Below are 18839 nucleotides of genomic sequence, written 5' to 3' on the forward strand. Positions count from 1 at the left end.
GCCACTGAGAAATGAGTATTAAAAACTGAACTGCTACGGCCCTTATGCTATTGGCACTAAGAACCACCATGGATACTGGTTTAGTTGGATGTAAGGGCGATCTGGCTGTGACATCTGTCACCCCATTGATTGCCAGGGTTGATTTGGCTAAAGGAGTGGATTGGACCACCATACAGCAACCACCATCTGCACTTAATTGCACTTTGGATGTATATTGTTGTGATGTGAATTTTATAGTATTGCATTTATGTATTTGTGGTTTATTGTATTTTAATCTGTTGAGCCTGCCTGTGCAGGAAAGGTGGGTTATACATAAAAATAAAATAATAATAATTCCCCAATCTATTATTAAGAAATAGAGCAAATTGGCTAACACCTCAGAACCCAAGCCACTGGGGTTCTGGACCCAAGCCACTGAAAGCCTCTAATCTATGGTAAAATTCAAACACAGTGACATTTGTGCTGCTGGATCTTAAGAAATAAAAAACAGACTCTCTTGCTGTAGCACTCTGTTATACAGTACTAACCTTGGTCTGTGAACAAAGAGGCTAGTGGAACACCTTTCTGATTCTTCATCAAAAGTGTTGACCAAGGACTGCTGCCATCTGATAGAGGTCTTATTCTGAAATCAGAGAGATTTTTTGATCAGAAAAAAATGGTTTCCTTTACACTGACAGCATGTTCCTGCTGTGCAAACAGAGAACATTTAGGGTGCGTTCAGACGCGGCGTTTCAGCCGGCATAAACTGTACCGGTTGGAACCGGTGCAGTTTATGCTGGCTGAAACGCGATCACACTCACCTCCATTTTGCGGATCCCATCGCTGTATGCCCGCTCACACGCTGCGGGCATCGGCTTTTTTTTTTTTAAACTCAGTTTGAGCATGCGCATAGGCAGCCATTCACAGAATGGTGATCTTTGCGCATGCTCAAAACACCCCATATTACATTTAAACTTTAAAGGTAAGGTAAAGTTTAAATACCCAACTGGCCTCCCTGAAGTCCCGGACTCCTCCAAAACGCTACACTAAGGGCTTTTTTTTTTTAAAACAAACGCTCAGGGCGAAGCTTCGCCCAAGCGCACATCGCTTAGTTAAAAAAAATGGTGGGGAAAAATCGGAAGCCTCAGGCTTCCGAACTGAAGTGGCTAGACACCGGTGGAGAGCGATCAAACAGTGGGGTTAAGCGAATGCAACCGTTGCACTCAGGATACCACCACTTCGGGACCTAGTGACAGAGTGCAACGGTTTAAAGGGCTTTACAATGGTTAGGGAGAGAAGATAGATGTTTGCCATCTGAACGCCGGTAAGTACCACGATTGCAACCGGCACAGATTCCGTTGTAAAGCCCCCATCTGAACACACCCTTATTGTAGTAAGTCATAGCAAGTTTTATTTCCATTACTATTGGGTTTTATATGTATTTGTTTCTATTTACTATTAGTTTTTAATAATAAATAAAAACAAATTCCTCTAAACCCTACTACAAAAGCATACAGGATTTACAAATGCATCATAAACTCATCTTATTAAAATCTGGCTGCTGCTAAAGAAAAAAAATGCAACTTGAATCACTCCCTCTCCTCAAAAGGATATTTAGAATACTTTTAGAACATAACAAGAAAGGGGACCCGCGAAAATCGCGGGGGGAGGAGCTGGGGAGCTCCACACAGAGCAGGCGGAGGAGGAAGCAGCAGGCTCTCTTTACCCCCCCCCGGCTCCGAAGCAAGGCCCAAGCGGCTTGCAGCTGCTGGGCCTCGCCAGTCTCTCTCTCTCTCTCTCCCCCTCCCCTGGCTCCGAGCAGCCTCGGCAGTCTCTCCCCCTTTCTTCGCCTCCGAAGTGAGGCCTGTGGCTTGCAGCCGCCGGGCCTCGCCAGTCTCTCTCTCCTTTCACCCCCCGCACTGAAGCGAGGCAGTTCACAGAGCGTTCCCTGCGCATGCGCAGCGGATGCTCTTTTACTTTTGGGGGGCATTTAAATATCCCCCCAATATTTTTTTACACTTTTCAGATTTTTGTGCACACCTGGGGACTGCCCCAAGTGTGCAGGAAAATCTGCCTGCCCCCCAGATGCCCCCAATGTGCGGATTTAGATATCCGCACGCAGGGGGCGCCTTTCGCTATTAGTATATAGATGGACACAAATGCAAACATGAGGGAATACCCTTCACAATTCACAAACAGCTGCAAAATCTATTCTGACTATGTGTCAAATTCATAAGATGACTTCCATTTCATATGAGTTTTTAGCAAAGCTTCAGCACAAAGCATCTAGATTAACAAACTGCCAGATTTCATGAGAATCTATGTCTTTTAACCCGGATCTGACTATAGATTTAACAGAAGCATCACCTGCCTGAGAAAGCCTACCATTCTATATAGATTAAACAAACGGTAATGAGGCATCTGAATGCACCCAAGTCTGCTGTGTAAGACAAAAGGATACCAGTAATAACCTAACATATCAGAAAGTCTGACTTGGACTCTAAGGTGTGTCACCCATTCTGAATGGCGCTGAACTCTCCTTGAAGGAACAGGTCCATAATCTGGGGGTGCTCTTGGTCTCAGGCCTACTGCTGGATAAGCAGATGACAATTGTGGCCAGGAATGCTTTTTAGCAGCTTCAGCTAGTTAGCCAGCTGTGGCCTTTCCTGGGCAGAAAAGATAGTGCACTGCCCAGGTTACATCTACATCAGATTACTGCAAAGCACTGTATGTGGAACTGCCCTTGAAAAGTGTTCAGGGACCAATTGGTGCAGAATACTGCAGCCAGGGTGTTAATTTAAATGGGTTTACAGATTTTTATACTGCTCAGCTTGGCCTTTAACTGGTCCAAGATTTGGATAGAAGGAAATGAACACAATTGCAGGTCAAACAATTTTCTTAACCGTTCAGTTAAAAGTTCTTCCTCAAACGTACATTTTGACATTAAAACTGAAATGCACAGGTATAGCTTAGCTGTATTCACTATCTTGGTCACTGCACATTTGATCAGTCAATCTATTAGGCTCTGTTGACTGCAGTATTCACAGCTAGGCGACTCAAAGGAATTTATTTATATTATTGCAAAACCTACTTGGTATCGTATTTCCCATGACATGCAATGGCCATACCTCTCTTTACAATCTGCACGTTCTTTTGTTTGAACTGAGCTTGGCCCCCAAGTGCAGCCTTTCTTTTTAAAGCTTCTCTTCATTTCTTCAAATTCTTCCTGATGACAAGCTGTGCTTCTTCCCCAAGTTCTGTTGCTCTCGTCTGAGGTTACTGTGGAGAGATGAAAGAGCTCAACAGCAGCATCAAAGCCATACCATAAGGTCAATGGCAGGGCACTCTTGGCAATACAACCTGCTCACAATATTCACCCTGTGCTGCTATTGTACAGATGATTTTGTTTTCCCCATCAAAGGAAAGGCATGAATTAAGATGATCAAAATACGCAGGCAAATAATTACTTATCTACAAAGGGGTAAGAAAAGAAATTAAAATCAGCAGAAAGCATCCAATTTGTCTTCATGCTTTTAATTTTTTATTATATTTAGATAAATGATAGACATTGAGCACTTGCATTGCATGTACTAATTATCTTTTCCAGAAAAGCTGGGACAAAGTCTGTATGTGACTGCATCTGTTAATTCAAAACAATCTTTTAAAATGGATATTCAAGTGCTCAGGCAATCACCATGTGAATTTAGTTTAGAAATTAATATAACCAACACCTTGTATGATTTAACTTTGTCTTGCCTTTTTTCTTAACACCACATGGAAGTTCATATTCACTTGTGATATCTACATCTTGCTGGTACACATATAAACTGTTTCTTCGTCCATTAGTTGTATTTTGTTCAGTTTTGGAAATCACTGAAGAAAATATAGATGAAAATACCAAGTTGTACATAAACTGAGTATTAAGTAAACTCTAATGCTGAAAATATTTTCAAGGGGCCTCAAATGATCCAGAAGAGTTGATCAAATACTGGTTTAGCAAGAAGTATGCAGGGCTGATTACACTGTGATCTGTTTTAAACAGTGGAATCCCACAACTTGCTTGCCTAAGCAAAAGGTTATTAGAATTACACATAATTACTACTGCTCCAGTGTGGCACCCCAATTGTTTTTCCTGCTGTTGCAGTATAAAAATCTGTTCAGGAAACTGCACCGGTATAAGAAAAGGGTCAGGGCCACTCTGCCAAGTAGTACTGTTGTTAGCAATGCTCCCTCTAAGTTCTGGAATCTTGTGAGCAAAAACTCTACTTTGTGAGCTACCAGCCTTAAAGTTGTGAGCAGGCGATTTGGCTACTGCATGAATTAGTTTGCTCTGGAGCCATCCTTCCTGAGCTAAGACAGAAATGTGTGGCACAATAAGCCCTGTGAGAGCTCAAGGTGGGGCAGGAGGGAGGGAATGTGTGTCTGCACAGAAGACTTTGATGAACTACAGTTACAGGCAAGTGCAACTCTGTTTTCATCTTCCGTCTTCTAGTGCAGCCTAACATTGGAACGATTAGCAAGCTACTCAGCAGAGGAGAAGGGGTGAGTCTCTCACTGGAACAGAGCATGCAAAATTGCCTTGTCTACATCTGCCTCTTTTCTTGCCTGAAGATCTAGATAATAATGTCTCACAATCAAGTCTTCTGTCAACCATGTTGCCACCTTGCAGATGTCCAGGAGAGGAAACCGTTGATGGAAGGCCACAGACGACCCTTGCACTTGAGTGCACTTTAATATTGAGAGGACACAGCTCTCCAGATGCCTTCTAGCAGGAACAGATGGCCTTCATCACCCATCTGGATATGGACCAAGCAGAGGCAGCTTTGCTTTTCTTGGAACCCCAATAATATGGGATGTAGGGGGGAAAAACATTTGACAACCCCTTTAAAATTGCTGAGCCAATTTGTGAGCAAAAATCGTAGTCCCTTACACTTCCTTATGAAACACAGCAGTAGCTGCCAGATGAGTTTTCACTGAGGACACTGCTAAACCTGCCTGCACTAATGAAAACAGGCACTCCAAAATGGAAGACAATGGGCAGGTAAAAGGGCATTCCCCCCCCCCAGCAGAGGCCCAGAACTCAAAACAAGTCCACTTCCTGCCACAAGACTACCTGGTTGACAAGTTTATGGGCTTGCAGTAAGATATCTAGAACTCCTTGGGAGAAGGATTGCCCTAAGGTTGGATCCTCCATGCCATCAAATGTAGCCTTGCTACACTGCGATGCAGTAATGGACCGTGCATGAGCAGGTCCAAGGCTGGGGAAAACACTATGCAGTTTCCTCCCACTAGGTATAGCAGTTCCGAGAGCCTGATCTGGTGGGGCCAGAATGGAGCCACTAGGATACCCTCCATTTGATTGGCTATCATTTTCCCAATAACCCCAGGAGAGGGAAGGGAGGAAATGCACATAAGAGCATGCTTGACCAAGGGATCTGGAATGCATCCCCCAGATAAGTTGGATTGATGCCTGCCAGGCATTTTTAAAATTCGGCTGCAGCAAACAAGTATATCTGGGAGTGTCCCCAGGTGTTGAAGATCACTCTGAAATATCTGTCCTGTATGGACCATTCACAATTAGTCTGGTAAACCCTGCTCAGGTTGTCTGCCTCTATATTTAAGCATCCCACAATATGGATGGCTTTTGAGAAGGCCCCAATACTTAGAGCTACTTCCCACACTGCTATTGCTTCTAGACAATGTTTCTGAGAACCCATACCTCCCTGCTTGTTGAAATAGAACATTGTTGTGGTGTTCCCCATTTGGACAAGCAGCTTCTCGTCCTTGAGCATATCTGAGAAGGAGGTAAGGGCAAATCTTACCATACAAAGCTCCAGGATATTAATATGGGAAATTATCTATATCAAAGGTCATTGGCCCTGTACTGAAAAACCCCAACCAGATAAGGAAGTGTCCGTGGTCAGGTTGACTTGGGGAACCCAAAAACCAAACTCGATCCCTAAAAACAAATTAGACTCTCTAACCATCAATGTAGAGACCTGATCACCCTCCTAGGTATTGAAAAACAGCATCCTGGAGGGTGCTTATTAGGGTCATACTTCCTAACAAACCAAATCTGCAGATTGCTCATGAGCAATCTTGCTAATGGAATTACTGCAGTAGCTGAGGTCATAAGTCCTAGTAACTGTGGAATTGCCTTCACCTTCTGCCAATGCTTTCTAATGCAGCTCGATGCCATCACCTTAGTGTTTTTGGCTCTATCAGCAGGCAAAAAGCCTTACCTAAAATAGCATCCAGGTAAGCACCAATAAATTGTACTCACTGAGAGGGACCTCTTCCACTGCTCCCTTTGTAAGGAGCTCCCCAAGCTGAACTCTAAGCTCTGGGAAGGGGTTATCCATGGCAGTAGATGCTCGGTGGGAAGGAGGCTGGGATACTAACTCTAACGTAGCTATACTGAACTATAGATAACCCCAAACTATCTGACATAATCTGGTGCCAAGTCTCTATGAACTGTGCTAACCTATCCCTAAAACTGAAAACCTCTCCAACTACTGGAACAGATAGTCAGTATTTAGTGGGTTGTTGGGTCTGATTCCTCTGTGTGTTTTGCTGAGAGGGCCTCGATTGCAGGGTACCCTTTCATTTTGTAAAGAGGGGTGAATGGAATGGGTGCTGAGCAATACTCCCTCTAAGCTGTGGAGTCTTATGAGCAAAATTCCACTTTGTGAGCTACTGGCATTAAAGTTGTAAGTGAGCAATTTGGCTACTGCATAAATTAGTTTGCCCTGGAGCCCTCCTTCCTGAGCTAAAACAAAAATCTGTGAGCTGGAGACTAAAGAACTGTGAGCTAGCTCACACTAACTCAGCTTAGAGGGAACACTGGTGCTGAGGAAACATGAACAAGGGCTGGTGTTGCTGCCCCTGACCCCTATAAAAGGGGGTAGCAAAGCCATGCTGTCTTTGGGGAAATCACTGCCTGTGAGTCAGAGCTGAGGAGAACATACTCAACGATCTGGCTGTCAGATGGTTCTTTTTCATGCTGGACCGAAAAAAGCTGACCCTTCAAAGGGGAGATCCTCAACTTTACAGTGAATCTCATAGGTAAAGCAGTACTGTGTAGCCATAAGTGTCTCTGGAGTACAATGGCAGAGGCCATAGATCTAGCCAATACATTTGCGGAGTGTCCGTTTGTGGTAATCTTGTGGAGAGCTTAATGACTTCGGATTGGATAAGTTTAGCCAGGGACTTGGATTCCTCAGGTAGCTTGTCTAAGTACTGGGAAAGGCTCTCCCAGAGTAAAAGTTGGTAGCATACCATGATTACTCAATAATTCGCTATTCTGAAATTAAGAGCAGATGAAGCATAGAACTTCTTCCCCAAAGTATCCAAACAATGGCTCTCCCACTCCATGGGTGATGAATGCTGCCCAGGTCACTTGCGTGTTTGCATGCCTCCCGCATGGAGGAGGGTGTGTAGACAGGAAGTTGTAGGAGTCTTAACTTTATATAAATTCTCTATTTTTGAGGGGTGGCTTGGATGGAGGCTGGCTTCTGTGAGGTCGGATAGTGCCTCTAAAATAGGACATCTGTATAAAACCAACTCAAAATTCTGTCCTTCAGATGATTGTCTTAGCATCTGTTCTCCATGTAGACAAGAGATTTTCACTTGGTGATACTGCAGTTGGATCGCCTACTGTATTGTCAGGTGATGGATCTGAAACACTTTTGGAAATGCAACAAAAAGCTGTGGAGGACTCTTCCTTGGGCTCATGATATGGGGATTGGAATGGAACCATAGCTGAATGAGCCTCCATATATCCCCTAGCGTTGGCGTCATGTCCCTCCGATATCTGAGGGTGACGTCTTGCTCATCTATTTAAATAGGATGGTGACAAATAGTACAAATGCTGAGGAGGGCACCCCCAGTTTGGAGTTTCAAAAGAAAGAAAAAGTTTGTGGCAGGCCCACGCAAGCACAGTCCCAATGCAGGGCTGCACTAAAAAACAGAAGATGAATAGAATGAAAACACAGGATTAAAGAAATTCTGATCAAAGAAAAGAAAACAATATTTTGTTTACGAGATATCCAGATAGAAAGATTGCCAAACAACTGCCCCTTTTATTTCCAGGAAATAGGGGTGATAATTATTACCTTCAAACTGAAGATACCAAAATCAATCAGACTTTCGGGTCTGAATGCAATGGGAAAGCAGTATGGCAATGATAGATTCAAAAATTGAATGACAGCATATGATAGATGTTCTTTTCTGAACATGTTGGTTCAGCCTCTGTCATGGCCACATCAGTATCTGCTGAAGGCACAGCTGAGTTTGCTGCCTATTCCTGGAAAGTGCACAATAAATACCATTCCCATCCCTGAAATCAGCAGTTTTGGCCTATTATGTTAGGAGGGTGATTTCCCAATAACTGATTCTCTACCCATGTGAGTCCAAAAGTCCCCAACTTGTCTAGTATCAAATACCTGCAGGGAAGTAAAACAGAATCACACAAATGCAAGGCAGAGTATTCTGCATCATGATGGAACTCCCCAGGTATGTACAGAAATATTAATTTGGAAGGATGGAAGAAAAGAAGGAGGCTCCCAAAGAATGATCTGATACAGTCTGAGCTTGCTCATTGCCCTTCAAGTGGCATGGAATACTGAAGGAAGTTGAGTATCTGTTTTAACCAACACAAAAGGAAGGAGAGGGGAATAAGTAAACTCTTGATAGTTTATATAATCTTGGGAAAGGAGATTAGCATTAGGGGTACAAGCCACGAGAACACAAACTCCTCAACTCATATTTCTCCCCATGTTGGTTTCATCGTAGCTCTGGCTAAGGAATAAAGGGGTTTGAGATCATTTTAGAAATGGGTAAGTCTTCGGTTTTTTGGTCAACATCTGTTTCTTTATCTGCCCTGTAAATTTTCTGGCACCTAGTTTTCCTGCGCAAGCTATGTGCCTGACCTTGCTGTGTTCCTAAGCCCAGTTACTGTAAACACAGAAACTTTTATGTTTCTCAGAAAGCTCTCTGAACACTAGTTAGTACCATTCAACTTGACTTGAATTGACTCTTTAAGTACAGTGCATATGAACAACCTTAACTACGGACCAAAACAGAGGAGATGCTGGGGATGAGTTTTCAAACCCCCAGACATGACCGTAAGCTGTGAAGTCAAATCTGGACTGGGGCTGTAGCACTCAGCATGGGTGGGTGGTTGGTTGGCTGTGTATGTGAATTAACTCCCTTGTGCTGTTTCATTGATAAGAAATGGTCCCCGTGTTGCTTTTAGCCACAGTAGGCGAAACATACAGGTACCATGCCTTTTCCCTTGCAGGGGCTTAAAACAGCTAGGTAGAGGCATTTCCAAAATACTGTGGGGAAATGAACTATGACCAACCCAAGCATGGCAACCCTGATACAAATCAGTCCCATCCACAGCTGCTTTTGGAAGCTCAACTTCACATATGAGGACCTGGACATGAATGCTTATCATCACAGCTGTTTTGGCCCCTAGTTTAAAGGATCAGGCCCAGACCATACATAGACATACCACAGTTACAGCTGTTCTGCCTCCTAAACGTTTGCATCTAGAAAAAGGAGTGCTAAGCCAACAGAAAAGGGGGTGCTAGGCTAACAAGTACCTCTAAATCACGAATTGCCTGATTATTTGCAAGTTCCAATCATAGCTGGGTGTGATGTCCAAGCCAGAGTAAGAATAATTGCTTAAGTGTCCATGGATAAAAGGTGTTGCTTAAGATATCCTAGACAAAGACTATTTAGATCTCTTTTTTTAAAAAGATGAAACCAACATCTTGAATTGGATGTGAAAACCTACTGGCAGCAAAGTAGTTGTTACAACATTCAGACTGACCCCTGACAGCTGCATTCTGGATCAGCTAGAGTTTCTGGACACTTTTCAAGGGCAGCCCTAGCAGAGCACATTTACACTGTCTAATCTGTACATCACTGGGGCATGAATAACTGTGGTCAATACTTCCTGTCAAGGAAAGGGAATACCTGATAAATCAGTTGCAGCAGCAAAAAAGCACTCCTGGCCACTGCTAGCATGGTGGATGCAAAAACCATGACATACTTTTACATCATGCTACCCTCACCAAAGTAGCTATGAAATTAATTCTAACAACTTTTATTTTTTGAGATTCTTACTAGCTGTGTGGTCCAAAGATTAATCCAAAAACAAAAGCCACTTTAGTTGGTCTGAATAAAAGATCACAAAATAGCATGCAAGCTTTTTGAGTTCTCTAGAGTGCACCATCAGGTTGGATATTAAAGGGGAGGGTGATTTAAACTTGTTAGGCTAAATGCTTTTATCTGCTTCTTGTGCAGGATGTGCTGCAGATTACACTAGGTGGTATTGGGTGGAGTTGGTGCTCTTGTACCATAGCCTTCAGGGATGAAGGAAAAAGACAACAGCAGGCTCCACCTGAAAATATAAAATGCCAGCAAAGGAAAGACGTGGTAGTCATTTCATTAACAAAACTAGAGATTAATTTAGGTGATGCACTAAGTAACATTATATAGTAGAAAAGAGATGAGAAAGTACCACAAGCAGAGCCCCATCCAAGACAATCTTCCTCCCACTGAAGGATTCCTCTCTTTAATGACTGAATTTGGTGTTTTCCAAGAGAGAGAGAGAGAGAGATTGCAGGTAGCTGAACAAGAAAACATTTGTGTTTGGACTTTATTATCTTATTTATTATTTACTTTGCTGTCCCACATTCTTGAACTTATATGAGGCATATCTATAACAATGACCATATATTAATCAAGTCAACAAGGAAAAATATCTGATGTATACTTACACTGTATAGCTCGAAGACGTGGAATTATTGGGGGGCTACCTGGTGGACTAGAGCTGTTACTGTTCAAACTTCTTCGCTTATCCAAATTTGGGGAAGCTTGCACAGTTATCTTGTGTTGGAAATCTGTTACAAAGTACAAGAACATGAGTGTTTCATTGTTTCTAAATAAGTCCCCTCAAAGAATTTGCATAGTAATTTTAAGTAAAGGCTATAGTGATGATTTCTGAAACTTGGGATGAACATAACAGAATCACAAAGTCTGTTATGTATGTAATCCTGACCAGACTTCATGTAACTGAGGGCAGCATTTTAACCTCACAATAACTTACCGCATAGGTAAGCTTTGCAGCTGCATATGGACTGGAACCTGTTTTTCCCATTTGCAATCTCCACAATATATACTGCACAACACTGGCTCCAACAGTTATGTAATTGATTATTGTTGTGCTCTCATACTCTGTAAAATTAATTATTAGTCTGAAAGGGATATGAACTGAAAGCACACTGCTTTATAAGCCAAATAGCAATCTTTCCTAGTATTCACAGCAACCAGCAATAATGACCAATAGCAATTCAAAATGGCCCTGACTACCTCTTCCAGTTCAGTCTAAACAGATCCTTCAGTTCTATACATCAAGCAAAAAACATCAAGGGTACAAGATGAACACTTCCATCTGCTTTCCTGCAGCTCAAAATGTCCCCAAATGCTGTTCCTCTGAGGGTCCCCTGCCACCCAGGAGATGCATTTCATGGGGCAGTTTGAGCTGCAGTGGGAGAAGGGAGGTGAGAATTTGTGCTCTATGGGCAGAAATCCTTCTGTCGGCAGAAACGTTCTGGTGGAACCAAGCCGATTCTATCCCTAAAAATCTGAAGTATTCACACCAACAAAATATATTAGGTTTGGATCTTAAGTAGCACAGGTAGAGTTATGCTAGAGGAAGGCAACTTCCACCTCTCACTGCAACCTTCTGGGCCCTCTGAAATTGTGCTCCAGCAGGTCAGTGGGCCCCCAGGAACAATGGCGGGAGGGGGAATGGGAATCTGTAGCTGGAAGGAGGAATGGCAAAAGAATTACTCTTTCCTCTTCCGCAAATGGAAAAATTATTCTGCCAGAGGAGGAGCCTAAATGGCACCTTAGGATCCATGCCTTAGAGATTAAACTAGCCTCGTCATAGCCAGACAAACAGGGTGTGATATATTTTCTCCACATCACCTCACAATATATTCTAAATTGTAACCGAAACCTAGTGGATAGAGTTTAACACAGCCAACCAACAGAAGGGGGCACCCTCCTGCCCTCCTTTGACAATCCAAGGCGGATGTTATAAGTTTACTGAGGTAAACATCAATTCAATATGTGATCAATGGGAAGCAAGAAAGACATATAACTTGAAAGGTCCACCCTCAAAGGATCTTTCCATAGTTCATTTCATTCTACCAATTTTTCATTTGGATTTAGTGCAAGATACAATAGAACTCCAACACAGATGAAAACCCAATCTTCAAGTCCAGTAAGAAATTGATAATTTCTTACACCGCTAGCAGTACAATCCTTAATTAAGTTATACCCTTTTAAATCCACTGATATCAATTTTTAGCACAACAATTCAAGACCACTTTTAATTCAACATTTTGATGGTAATCTCTGAACATTTCAGCCAGGAATTTAAATCTGTCAGTGTAATACCTTCATAAAAAAGTGGGGTGGGGGAAGCAAACCTGAAGGCAGACTGATTCTATGTCCATCTTTAAGTTTTAATCGGCTTTTTTTAAACTTTCCCTTTCTTTTCTTCACATTGGGCTTCTCTTGATTTAGCTGGAATATCAAAATATTCAGTTCTCGCTCCAATACATCAATCTCCCGTTCTGCTAGCTGCTGCTCACGCCGTTTCAGCAATTCTTCTTGAGACTTCTGATGAAGGGCAGCTCTTTTTAACTCTTCTTCTCGTGACCTTAGCTCCTAATAACATTTATAGAAATAATAGTTAGGATATAGACCAATCTTACATCAGGTGATTAAAAAAAAACCCTTAAGCCTTTATGGATAGCATATTAGCTACTCAAAAATGTGGTAAATAGGCCACCTCCCAAAGGGTATTCACTAAAAAGAAAAGAGGTGATTAACCAGGATCTGGCTGTGTTCAAGAAGGCCCCCTTCTATTTTGTGTATGCCGAAGAGGTATGGCAAAAATAAACAAATCTGAGCTGTTAATGCAGTTTCAACAAACTCTTGCTTAGCAATTTATTGCAATAATCATTCACTATAAATGATCTTCTCTATACAGAGCATTTATTTCCCTTTAGTATGCTGTGCCCTTTCCTTTCTAATTGATCTTATTAGTTATTTTTAAGGATTGCTCAGATTTGGCCATCTGTATTGTTTCTTGTATGTTCACAAGCCATGTCAGGAAAAGGAAAAGCTTACTGTTATTATAAAAGCTTCTTATCTCTACTATTAGGGCCATCCATCAACTGAAGACATTTGATCAATCAACTTTTAAATAATTATGTGGTTACCAGAACCTAAATATGCAATATGGAAGGATTTGAACTTAATCATTCAAATAAATTGAGAGTCCAGAGGCACCTTTAAGACCAACAAAGGTTTATTCAAGGTATGAGCTTTCATGTGCATGCAGACTTTTTCAAATTTAAATAAAGTTATCGAGGATTTTGTTTTGCATTACCTATTATAGTAACAACATAGAGTCAAAATAACTTACAAAATAAAATGTATGTCCTTCAGTCTCAGGCACCAATGAAATTTATTTCCATCAGACCCAGAAACATGTTAATCTTCATTCCCCCCCTCTTTGTCCTAATGCAATATGCAAGGACCATAATCTCAAAAACAGTAAACTAGAAAAAGACAGTAGATCTTAAAAGTGAATACTGAACAAAGATAACAAATGCTCTTATTTTTATATCTTATTTATTTCTGTCTAACAAAACAGGAAGCAATTCGCACACATAACCTTAAAGGTAAAGAAAGAGAGACTGCAACATTTAAGTATACTAAATACATAAGCTAAATTGGACTGCACTAATTGTGTCTCTAGGCTGGAGCCAGAATGTACAAGACTGCTGAATTTATTGTACTTCTTCAGAAATGTGTGTTTTCTTTTGTTTTTATCACAAGCCAATTAATTAAACTGGAGTCCAAGATTTATTTATTTTTTTCGGTAAACAAATTTTTTTTCCCTCAGGACTACAACATGTAAAATTAAATCATTTCATTCTATCAATTGTCTACCCCATTCCCAATTCCTCCCGCCAATTAATTAAACTGGAGTCCAAGATTTATTTATATAAAATAATTTATCCTGCCACACCATATAAATCAGATTATAAATAAAACAGTTATAATACCAATCACCAGAATAAACTAAAACAGCATCAAACGAAATAAAAATATTGAAATAAAATCTTTAGAAACAATAAACTAGCATCAGAATAAAAACAAAAGGTTTTTAAAAATCTATAAAAACCCAGAAGAAAACGAACTCTTAAAACATCAGTGATACCTAACTAGGGCAACTCATAACACTGTATCAGAGACAGGAGAATTTCTAAAAGATCTGTGGGAATAAAGTGTCTTGGCCCAGTTCACAAGAAATAGTAAAGGTGGTAGCAGGTGAATATCCGGGGAGAGGGAGTTTGGTGCTTCCACTGAGAAGACCTGGAAAAGTGGGCAGATATGAACAAGATGCAATTTAACAAGGATAAATGCCGAGTTCTACATCTGGGTAACAAAAATGAGGAACATGCATACTGGATGGGGGATACACTTCTGAGTAGCAGTGTGTGTGAACAAGATCTTGGGCTACAGGTGGACCGAACATTAAGTATGGGCAGCCAGTGTGATGCGGCAACAAAAAGGGCTAATGTGATCTTGGGGTGTATCAACACGGAAACATCCAAATCACAAGATGTCATAGTCCCGCTGTACACTGTATTGGTCAGGCTGCACCTGGAGTATTGTGTGAAGTTCTGGAGGCCTCACTTCAAAAAGGATGTGGACAGAATGGAGCGGGTGCAGAGGAGAGCAACCAAGATCGGAGACCTGGAGACCAAGCCCTATGAGGAAAGGCTGAGGGACTTGGGAATGTTTAGTCTGGAGAAGAGGAGGTTGAGAGGGGACATGACTGCTCTCCTTAAGTATTTGAAAGGCTGTCACTTAGAGGAGGGCAGGGAGTTGTTCTTGTTGGCAACAGAGGATAGGACTCGCAATAATGGGTTTAAATTAAGGGTGGGAAGGTACTGGCTGGATATTAGGAAAAACTTTTTGATGGTAAGAGCTGTGCAACAGTGGAATCAGCTGCCTAAGGAGGTGGTGAGCTCCCCCTCACTGGCAGTCTTTAAGCAGTGGCTGGACAAACACTTGTCAGGGATACTCTAGGCTGATCCTGCATTGAGCAGGGGGTTGGACTAGATGACCTGTATGGCCCCTTCCAACTCTGTGATTCTGTTCTTTGCTGCTCACCCACTTTGCTTCTTAAAAATGTGACATGCATGGTAGGGCCTCAGTAAAGAATAATTCATTATTAGAATCTAAAACAGCTTGATGTTTGAATCATACATTTTAAAAGAAACAATTTCTGTGACCTGTATAGCCCAGGCTAGCCCGATTTTGGAAGATCTTGGAAGCTAAGCAGGGTCGATCCTGGTCAATATTTGGAAGGGGGATCACAAAGGAATACCAGGGTCATGATACAGAGGCAGGCAATGACAAACCACCTCTGAATGTCTCTTGCCTTGAAAACTCCACCAGGGGTCACCATAAATCAGCTGTGACTTGACAGCAAAAAAAAAAGTATTTTTCTATTATGCATTAAACAAAAAATACAATCCCACAGAGATTGGTGTCATTTTAAAATTCACTCACTTTTTCCTTGGTCCTCAGTTCATCGAATATCTGCTGGATTTCCAGTTTCCAGTCGTCTTGCATAGAATGGAAGGATTCCTGAGGCATATCTGTTGTAACAGCCCCCTCAATGGCAGTAAGCTGCTCAAGAATCAAGGCAAATGATGGTCGGATATGAGGGTCCTGCGCCCAGCATTCTAAAATTCATCAGTTATATCAATCAGAAGAAAATCCAAACAAAACTTGAATTTACAGCAATTTCTATGGATGCTAAACTATTTGGCACTTCATCTGAGAGATCTCCACATATGGCATTTCTTTTCCTTGATGTCTGTTGGTTCAGTTCACTTGGAACGTTCCCTGTGCAAACCCCATGAAAGTCACTGACATACTTTCCAGATAGAGCAAGGTCACTGAATGGAACAAATTCCTCTAAATAGCTTGAGAGGCAGTAGAGATGAAAAATGGGAGTACACATAGATCAACATATGTTTGATGTCTACAATACCTTAGAGTCTTTAACTTCCAAATGGGGGTGAAAGAAAAGCAAGCAAATCACACATGTATACATCATACACAAATCCATCCAGGTCGCACACAGTGTGTGCTGTGTGCAATGGTGGAGTATTAGTGATCCAAATATATGTTCCAACATGTGCAGATTAACTATTTGACAACAAACATCTCAACTGCCCCTATGACAATGAACTATGGCACACAATGGGTTTTTAAAACTGACGCAGTCTTTTTCTTCATTTGAAGTTGTAAAACTGCCAGCCTTGACTAACTGCACTAGTGACCAAAGTCTGTTTTCTTATTCATCATTCACTGCAATAGTGAAAGGAATAAGGCGCCATAGCCCAGAGTGTGAAACCTTATTAGATTTCAATCAGGGCTATTTTTGGGCAGGAACGCACAGGAACGGAGTTCCGGCTGGCTTCAGAGTTGGCCACGCCCACCACAGCCAAAACCTCTGCGTGCGTGGCTACAGAGGGAAGGCCTGGAGAGCGATCCCCCCCCCTGTTGACTTCAAGGCGGGCAGGCCAGGGGGTCCCCTGGAAGGATCAAATGCCTCCCCATGCCTGTCCAAGTGCCGGCTTGCCCAGGCTCTCCACAGCCGCAGGGTGCCCAGGCAAGCCAAGGGAAGGCATGGGGGTGTGGCTTAATATGCTAATGAGTTTCTGCTGTTGGGTGTGGCCTAGTATGCTAATGAGTTCCTGTTGGGCTTTTTCTACAAAAAAAAGCCCTGGATTTCATTAGGCATTGCTAACAAACTTCCAATTTGCTTTTCAAAGCCAGTTTTAAGCACTGGCTGAAATGTGAGACTGGGTGGGTTCAAACCCTCATTTGGCGACAAAACCTGACAGGATGGCTTCGCCCGCATCACTACCCTTCAACCTAAACTACCTCACAGCTTACTATGAAGTTACACTGCTGCTCTATATTCATTCATAGGAAAGACAGAATACAAATGAATGGCTCCAAAAGCCAGTGTGGTACAGCGGTTACAGCATTTGACTAGGATCTGGGACTCAGGCCCGGATCCCAACTCTGCCATGTAAAGCCTGCTGGGTGACCTTGGCCAGCCACACACTCTCACCTTAACCTACCCCACAGCACTGTTGTCAGGACAAAATGGAAGAAAGGAGCTAAACTGCTTTGGGCTTCCATTGGGGAGAAAGGCGGGATATAAATTAAGCAAGCAAAGAAAGAATAAAGGTGTCTGAAGATTAATACAGACTTAAAAATCAACTATATGCATCAGAACTAAATGTGTTAAAAAACCACGTTTTTTAGCAGAGAACTGCCATGAAGTAGAAAACCAATGTAAAGTTAGCATGATAACAAGTGAAATGTTGAAACATGCATATTATAGACAACATGCTAGACATCTCGTAGCAATTGTTTAATAAGCTGCACAAGTACCTTTCATTAGTTTAGCAAATGGTTCAGGACAGGTGGATGGAATGGGCAAAGTAAGCTTATTGACAGCAACACCATAAGCCACCGCAAGACCATCAATGCCACGGTAAGGAACTTCTCCTGTAAGCAGTTCCCACAGCAATACGCCATAACTACAAAGTAAATTTTTGAACAGTTACATTTACTTCCTTTAACACAGACACAGAGCTTACTGAAGGGCAAAATAAAGGCAGTCTAGAAAGTACTTTGGTAAAGACTGAAAAGTATCTTAAAAACTCAACAAAAACTATTTCATTTCATTAATAATCTTTATCTTTCCAACACTAATTAGTGAAGCTACAAGTGCTTAAAGCAAAGTGAAATGCCTATCAACAACATATAAACTACTAGGCAGTCAATGTAATCCATATATGTAAAAAAGAATCTTAGGAACAACAAAGTGGATTTACTCCTTTTCTTTCACCGGAGGTCTGTGCAAGCAAGAAAGGCACTGAGCATAAGGAACTGAAGAATCCCTCTTCTCCCATCCCTCCCCATATGTTTTTCAACTTGAACAACACACAATAAATGGCTCATTGTATTTATTTATTTAGGGGAGGTGCCATGGCTCAGTAGTAGAGCATCTGCTTGGCATGCAGAAGGTCCCAGGTTCAATTCCCATTATCTCCAGTTAAAAGGACCAGATGGCAGACAATGTGAAAGACCTCTGCCTGAGACCCTGGAGAGCCGCTGCCAGTCTAAGTAGACAATACTAACCAATGGTCGGTCTGATTCACTATAAGGCAGCTTTATGAGTATTCATGTATTTAAAACGAAAAATGTTAATTTCATTTGAGACTGATTTGGACTGATTTGAAATTTATTATGGTAGGCCCATGAGGTGATGTACACTGTAAGGTGATACACACTGGGACGAAAAAAATTCCCAACTGCAGATATGGACTAATGGGGTCTGAACAACATTGCAGAGCTGGAAAAAGTACAGAGGAAGGCAACCAAGATGATTGGGGTGGGGGGGATGAAGCTCCTTTCCTATCAGGAAAGACTGAAGAGTCTGGGACTCTTCAGTTTAGAAAAGAGATGACTGGGAAGGGGGACATGATAAAGGTTTATAAAATTATGTGGATCAAAAACTGGCTAATTAATAGGAAACAGAGAGTATAAATGAGAAATTTTCTCAGTGGAGGGTGGTAAGCAGTGGGGTACCAGAGGGATCAGTACTCGGTCCGATGCTTTTTAACTTGTTCATTAATGATTTGGAGTTGGGAGTAAGCAGTGAAGTG

The 18839-nt window shown here is 41.8% G+C and overlaps 1 protein-coding gene across 1 annotated transcript in view; it reads right to left on the bottom strand.

Annotated features, from left to right (window-relative positions):
• Positions 1-18839, bottom strand: part of LOC107107352 (mitogen-activated protein kinase kinase kinase MLK4) — a 68658-nt gene that overhangs the window by 18926 nt on the left and 30893 nt on the right. The window contains exons 3-9 of the mRNA XM_015407646.1: positions 17560-17708; positions 15655-15830; positions 12489-12729; positions 10770-10892; positions 3736-3852; positions 3108-3258; positions 528-622 (exon numbers count right to left, since the gene is read on the bottom strand). Coding sequence (XP_015263132.1) covers positions 528-622; positions 3108-3258; positions 3736-3852; positions 10770-10892; positions 12489-12729; positions 15655-15830; positions 17560-17708 — 1052 coding nt within the window. The remainder of the gene's footprint in view (positions 1-527; positions 623-3107; positions 3259-3735; positions 3853-10769; positions 10893-12488; positions 12730-15654; positions 15831-17559; positions 17709-18839) is intronic.

This window comes from Gekko japonicus, unplaced genomic scaffold (genome assembly GCF_001447785.1).
Source record: "Gekko japonicus isolate JY-2015 unplaced genomic scaffold, Gekko_japonicus_V1.1 scaffold3427, whole genome shotgun sequence".
In the NCBI taxonomy this organism is placed as follows: Eukaryota; Metazoa; Chordata; class Lepidosauria; order Squamata; family Gekkonidae; genus Gekko; species Gekko japonicus.